Source organism: Equus quagga, chromosome 14 (assembly GCF_021613505.1).
Source record: "Equus quagga isolate Etosha38 chromosome 14, UCLA_HA_Equagga_1.0, whole genome shotgun sequence".
Classification (NCBI taxonomy): domain Eukaryota; kingdom Metazoa; phylum Chordata; class Mammalia; order Perissodactyla; family Equidae; genus Equus; species Equus quagga.
Genome location: NC_060280.1, coordinates 95,148,564 through 95,156,017, shown reverse-complemented (window position 1 = coordinate 95,156,017; position 7,454 = coordinate 95,148,564). Strand labels below are relative to the sequence as shown.

Genomic DNA, 7,454 nt, shown 5'->3' with positions numbered 1-7,454 from the left:
ACGCGGCTGCGACGTCGCTGTTCCCCGGCCTCCAGGTGAGTGGAGTTGGGAGACACACGCACGTGCACACACGCACATTCACATATTTACACCAAAGTCTATCGTCTGTCATCTGTCTATCCGTCCGTCTATCAGCTAGTGATCTTATCTATTACCTATCACCTGTTTATCATCTGTCTCTATATTTATCATCTATTTATCTACCCTATCTATGCTCTATCTTTATCTATTGTCTATCATTTGTCTGTTTATCTATCATCTATATATCTATCATTTTATTTATCTTATCTATGATCTGTCTACATCCTCCAGCAATCTAATCTGTCTGTTATCTATGTATCTATCTAGTTATCATCTGCGTCTATCCATCTATCACATATCATCTATATCCATCTGTCTGTCTATCTATCTATCATCTATCATCTGTGTCTATCTATCTGTCCATCCACCTATCTATCGATCCACTTATCTATCTATCCATCTATCTATCTACCCATCCATCCATCTATCTATCTATCCATCCATCCATCTATCTATCATCTGTGTCCATCCATCCATCCATCCATCCATCCATCCATCCATCTATCATCTGTGTCCATCTGTCTATCTATCCATCTGTCTATCTATCCATCCATCCATCCATCTATCTATCATCTGTGTCCATCTATCTATCTATCCATCTGTCTATCTATCTATCCATCCATCCATCCATCCATCTATCATCTGTGTCCATCTATCTATCCATCCATCCATCCATCCATCTATCATCTGTGTCCATCTATCTATCTATCCATCTGTCTATCTATCCATCAATCTGTCTATCCATCTATCTATCTATCGTCTGTCTGTCTAACTATCTATCTATCATCTGTGTCCATCTCTCTATTTATCCATCCATCCGTCTATCTATCTATCTATCCATCATCTCTGTCTGTCTATCTATCCATCCGTCTGTCTGTCTATCCATCTATCTATCCATCCGTGCATCCATCCACGTCTCTCTCTCTCTGTCTTAAGGGCTGAGTTCACACTGACCCCTCCGATTCGCGCCCACCCCCTGCATTCCCCCCCTCTTTCCGCATTGACCCCCTTCTCCAGCGGGGCTCCCGGCTCCGAGGGGAAGTTTTGAAAACACAAATGAAGTTGTGTCCGTCCCTGTTCAGGACCTTCCCTGGGCTCCCTCGTGCATTTGGTTGTTATTATTATTAATTATTATTATTTTACAAAACAAGTTACGAGTTCGTTGTGAAATTCTCCTAGCCGAAAAACCAAATTGACTATTTATTCTGTCCATTTCATTGTACGTATTTCAATTGCCTGTTTAGTGAAAAATAAAGAAACCTATCATTTTGGCTTAAATTTTTAAAAACATGGAACGCTTCCCGAATTGGCGTGTCATCTTTGCTCAGGGGCCCCACTAACCTTCTCTCTATCGTTCCAATTTTAGTATATGTGCTGCCGAAGCGGGCACCCTCACGCATTTTCAATGAGACCCACATCCTCCCTGCGGGCACAGGGTCCCCCTCCCTTGGGGAGAAGCTGAGTCCTCCCCCGGCCCCGCCCCCCCCGCCCCCCCCCCCCCCCCCCCCCCCCCCCCCCGCTCCAGCCACACGGCCGCCTCGCTGTTCCTTCCACACACCAGGCCCGGGCCTGCCCCAGGGCCTTTGCATGGGCTGTGCCCTCTACTGGGAGGTTCTTCTCCTAGAGGTTGCCTGGTCTGCTCCTCACTTCCTTCGGGTCCCAGCCCGGATATCGTTTCCTCAACCTTGGACCTCCCTAAAATAGCCCCACACCCATTCGCTGGCCCTGCTCTATTTTTCTTTCTAGCAACATCTCTATCTCTGTACATTTTCATTCACATGCTCACTGTCCCCACTAGAACGTCAGCTCCAGGCAAAGCAGAATGCAGCTTGGTCCGGCCGGGCTGCCACACGCTGGGCAGCTTATAAAGGAGGGACGCTTATTTCCCACGGGTCTGGAGGCTGGAGGGTCCAAGGTCAAGGGCCGGCAGCTCGGGTTTCCGGCGAGGGCTCCCTCCTGGGCTCGCAGATGGCCGCCTTCTTGCCGAGGCCTCCCGGCATCTCCCTCTCGTCCTCCTCTTATAAGGACACCGATCCCGTCGGGTGAGGACTCCATCCTTGTGACCTCATGTCACCATCGTTCCCTCCTCAGGGCCCCATCTCCAAATACAGCCACCCTGGGGGTCCCACGCAGGACTTTGGGGGGACGCAACTCAGTCCGCAGCACAGCTCCGCTCCTGGGAAATGACTGACCCACGCTGTCCCTTCCCACATCCTGTGTGCTGAGCCCTGGAGCCCCGGGAAGGGCCGAGGAGGCCGGGCTCCGGGCTCCGCTTGGTGCGAGCATAGCAGGGGAAGCTGACATTTACGCCATTTCTCTCTCACGCTGTGCTCCAAACCTGGGGCGGGCCTGCCCTGGGGACAGTCGGCCACATCTGGGGACCTCTGTGGCTGTCACAGCTCCTGGCATCGAGTGGGTGGGGCCAGGGTTGCTGCTCGACCCCCCACAGCGCCCAGGATGGCCCCACAGAGAGTGACCAGCCCCGTGTCCACAGTGCCGAGTGGGGGGTCCTCGCTGCTCTAATGAGAACCAAGTGGAAGGAAGCGTGTGGGGAGCTTGGTTCCAGGAAAGTTGGTAACAATGGGGCTGACCTTGGCTGGGGGCCGGGGGGCTGCTCAGGGAGGGCGCCCCCCAAATGACGGAAGTCGGGGTTACCTGGGTGACAAGTGACGGGCTGGGGAAGTTTACACCTGCAAAGGCCCGGAGGACGGAACAGAGCTGCCGAAATCGGGGAGCACAGAGGGGGCTGGAGGCGGGGTGGGTGAGGGGGAGAGAAGGGAGGAGACAGTGGGGGCGGACCACCCGGGGCCTCGGGCTCTGCAATCATCATTCATTCAGGGGAACTGGGGAGCCACAGAAGGGCTTGGAATATGGCAGGAGGGCAGCATGACCCCATTCAGCTTTCAAAACCTCCCTCTGGCTGTCGGTCACATATCCACAAGATATATAAAGTGCAGGATGCAGGGGTGCATTATGACTTTTGTGGGTCCCTCCCTGTAAGAAAAATATTAAAGATGATATTTTGCAACAGCGTGAGTACACAGACGGATGTAATCTGGGCTGGATGTCTGATGACATATTCATGATCATTCTATTCATTGTTTTTTTCTGATTTTAAAGGAAATTAAAACATTTTCTTTCTCTTTTTTTTTTTTTTTGAGGAACATTAGCCCTGAGCTAACATCTGCTGCCAATCCTCCTCTTTTTGCTGAGGAAGGCTGGCCCTGAGCTCACATCCGTGCCCATCTTCCTCTATTTTCTATGTGGGATGGCTGCCACAGCATGGCTTGCCAAGTGGTGCCACGTCCGCACCCGGGATCCGAACCTACGAACCCGGGGCCGCCGAAGCAGAACGTGCAAACTTAACTGCTGCACCACCGGCCTGGCCCCTAAAACATTTTCATGGAAGCCTGCAAGTATCCTGGGCTCCGGGGACGGCCCAGGGGACACGTTGGCCCCGGCAGGAGAAACATCCCGAGAGCAGAGAGGAGCTGGACCAGGGTGGGGGCCAGGCAGAGAGAGAAGCAGCCAGATGTGAACGGGGTTCAGCGGGTGGCGGTCAGGATGGACGGCGGGAGGGAGGGGTGACAAGGATGGACGGCGGAGCCATCGTGACAGTGAGCTGGGCTGTGAGAGGTGAGGGGGTGGCTTCCTGCCTCAGTTTGGACATGCTGAGCTTGAGAGCCCTGTGACTTGCCCACAGACATGCCAAGGAGGGGAAAATAGATACGCTGGACGTCGTCGAAATTAAGAACTTTCATGTGTCAAAGGGTGCCGTCAAGGGAATGAAGACAACTCACAGAATGGGAGAACAGAGTTCACATCCCGTGTCTGATGAGGGTCCATTCTCCAGCATATATAAAGAGCTCCTAGAATTCAACAACAAAGCAAAACAAACCACCGCATTCGAGAACGGGCAGAGGACCTGGACGGACTTTTCTCCAAGAAGATATCTGATGGTCAAGAAGCCCATGAAAAGATGCTCGACATCACTAATCATTAGGGAAACGCCAATCAAAACACAATGAGGGGCCTGCCTGGTGGCAGTGGTCAAGGTCACATGCTCCACTTCACTGGCCCAGGGTGCACCACTCATCAAGCCATGCCGAGGGGGCGTCCCACGTAGAAGAACTAGAATTACCCACAACTAGGATATGCAACTATGCACTGGGGCTTTGGGGAGAAAAAAAAGAAGAAGATTGGCAACAGATGTTAGCTCCACGGCCGACCCTCTGAGGACCCTCCAGGCTGTTTCCCACGGTGGCCGCCCCGCTCGCCTTCCCTCGCCGTCCAGCCCGCGTCCAGCCCTTCGAGCAGCCCCTCGTTCCCAGGCCTCGCGCATTCTGTCTGCAACCAGGAAAGTCCGGGAGGATGAAGAAGCGAGGCCCCCTGTGCTGGGGCTGGTCCCACAGTGGACTCACTTGTCGCCTATTCTGTGTGTGGGGACAAGGGAGGCTCAGGGAGGGTGTGGCCTGGCCTCGTAGGGGCCGGAACCGACCCTGGCCGAGCTCGACAATGAATGCATTTTGTCTCTAAGCTTCTCCTCATGTCTGGAGCATCCACCCGCGCCCTTGGGAGCCACTCTTGGGGTGTTTAAAGGTCTTCCCAGCGTTTCCCTGGGGCTGTGCTGTAATTAGGCGCCGAGATTAGGGGGCCACCTCCAGCGGGCGTGTCTCTGGGGACATCCGGGGACCACGGGGAGCAGGGAGGCGTGGCTGCCCTCCTGGCCTGCCCTCCCAGAGACACCCAAGGGCCAAGCGCCAGCCGCGGCTCTGCGACTGGTGGGCTGTGTGACTCTGGACAAGCGTCTGGCCCTCTCTGGGCCTCTGCTTTCCCATCTGTCTAGTGGGTGAGGATACGGCGGGGCTCCTGCAGGACCCGGCGCCCCAGTCCTGGTGCCCAGAGGCCCTCAGCCTCCCCGCTAACAAATAAACACCCCGTCATCGTAAGTGGCCCGGGTCCACCGATCTCCCTCATATCCCCAGTGCTGTTCCAGGCGCTTGAAGTGGGACACAATGATCACTCCCATTTTCCAGCTGAGGCCCAGAGAAGTTGAGGAACGGACCCAGGGGCACACAGCAGATGAGTGGAAGGGTCAGGATTTGAACCTCAACCATCGTCCTAAAACCACCGGGAAATGTTTCCTGACGTCCTGCTGGGCGTGGGCTGAGCTCTCCTTGTTCCGCAGGAGTGCAGAGGGGCAATCGCGGCCCCCAAATTCTTAGGCTGAAGCTCCAACCCCCAGGGAATGGCATCCGGAGAGCGACTTTTGGGAGGGGGGAGAGGAGGTCATGGGGGCCCCACGGTGGGACTAGTGTCCTCGTAAGAGGAAGGGGCCAGAGCTCGCTCTCCACCGCGTGAGGACACAGTGGGAGGCGGCAGTCTGTCATCCAAGGAGAGAGACCTCACCAGACGCTGACCCCGTCGGCACCTTGGTCTTGGGCTCCCAGCCTCCAGGGTGGTAAGAAAATAAATTTCGGTCATTTAAGACACCCCGTCTATGGTATTCTGTTATGGCAGCCCGAGCAGGCTAAGACAACGGGTTATGCACAAGGAGACCCAGAGGCTCAGAGAAGGCAAGACACCGCCCTAAGGTCACACAGCCAGGAATGAACAGAGGTGAGATTCGAACTCCAGTCTGGCTGGTTCTCAGTTCCCCGTGGGTCCCCCCCGACCTTCGCGTGCCCCCACAAACCGCTATAGGGGGCAGTTTAACCTCATGATGGGTTCCAAGCCTCGCTCTGCCATTCTGCTCACTGAGGGATGGGGACCAAGGCACCAAGCTGCGTCCTCTCTCTCAGCCTCGGTTTCCTCATCCGCAAGACAGGAGTCCTAACAGTTCCAGAAAATTGTGAGGATGGGATGAAATCAGGCCTGAGGGGCCCTTCGCCGGGGATCAGCACAGAGGGAAGAGCGCCTGGCAGCTGTCTACTCTGACCCTCGGTTTCTTCTTCTATAAAACGGGCAGCATGTCAGTACCTACTTGAGTGGAGGCTGGAGTTGAAGGAAATAAAGTGCTCAGAACAGAGGCTGGGGCCAATGAATGATGCACATATATTAATTTTTTAAAAAATGGTTATAAACACAAACAAGTCCGGACCCAGAAACACACCACGCCCACGGACCGACACACACCGGGACCCCGGCTGCCCAAGGACAAGTGGGGCTTTCTCTGCAAACCCGGCTGTGCACTCCGGACACCACGGGGCACACGTGGCTGTTGGCATTTAAATGCAGATAGCTCGAAAGAAAAAGAAATTAAAACTCCAGCTCCTCGCTTGCCAGGGCCACATCTTATCGCCATCGGGCAACAAGCGCCCTGCGGGGACCCCGCCACCCCAAGGTCAGGGGAGGCGGCAGCGCAGGGCCGGGTGCGGTTCCACGACCGTCCACACGGGGGCAGCGCGTCCCCGGACCGGCGGAGGCCAGCCAGGAGCCAGCATCCCTCCGCCGGCGCAGCCTCCGCGGGGACCGCCCTGGGCCTGGCTCCGTGCTGGGCACTGCGCACCGGACGGCCCAGTCCAGGCCCCCCCCCCCGCCGGGCACTTGGACATGGGGGCCGGGTCATCTCTGGGGGGGGCCGCCCTGGGCACTGTGGGGGCCTGAGCAGCATCCCTGGCCCCACCCACTGGATGCCAGGAACGCCCACAGTGTGACACCCGCAGATGTCCCCAACATCGCTGACTCTCTCTCGACAGAGCAAGATTACACGCAGCCGAGATGCGCCGCGTCGACGCATCGCCCAGGAAAGGATTTAAATCACGAGATAAGAAGCGGTTATATAGCGACGGGGGCCTTCGAACTTTTTTTGGCCCTGTCACCTCCACCCAGTACAAATAAAAGAAATAAACACAGAGAAATTAATTAAAAATATGGGGCTGGCCCCGTGGCCGGGTGGTTGAGTTCGCGCACTCCGCTGCAGGCGGCCCAGTGTTTCGTGGGTTTGAATCCTGGGCGCGGACATGGCACTGCTCATCAAACCATGCCGAGGTGGCATCCCACATGCCACAACTAGAAGGACCCACAATGAAGAATATACAACTATGTACCGGGGGGCTTTGGGGAGAAAAAGGAAAAAATAAAATCTTTAACAACAAAAAAAAAAGAAATTAATTAGAAATATATCTATGTGCACACACTCAGGATGCACATTTAAACATGCACGTTGCCCCAGTAAGAGTTGCATGGGGTGACACGCGGCCTGCACAGCGTGACGAGTTGTGATGGGTCCTTTTCTACTTCATCTAAAATCAAGATGAGGCTCGTGACCCACTCTCTTGATTTCTCGACTCGCAGGTTGACGAAAACAATGATTTGGAATCCGGGCCGGGAAGGACCCAAAGGGGACCCAAACCCTAAAGCCCGGCGGTTAC

General features: G+C 55.0%; 1 protein-coding gene and 1 non-coding gene across 2 annotated transcripts in view; one reads left to right on the top strand and one right to left on the bottom strand.

The window, feature by feature from the left end:
• Positions 1–1,364: 1,364 nt before the first annotated feature.
• LOC124225913 (U6 spliceosomal RNA) lies at positions 1,365–1,471 on the bottom strand. The gene has a single exon (XR_006885134.1). It is a non-coding gene; the product is annotated as a U6 spliceosomal RNA (small nuclear RNA).
• A 2,203-nt stretch (positions 1,472–3,674) lies between these two features.
• The window catches only part of GNA11 (G protein subunit alpha 11), a 33,168-nt gene continuing 29,388 nt past the window's right edge, over positions 3,675–7,454 (top strand). Inside the window, exon 1 of the mRNA XM_046638325.1 lies at positions 3,675–3,698. Coding sequence (XP_046494281.1) covers positions 3,675–3,698 — 24 coding nt within the window. The remainder of the gene's footprint in view (positions 3,699–7,454) is intronic.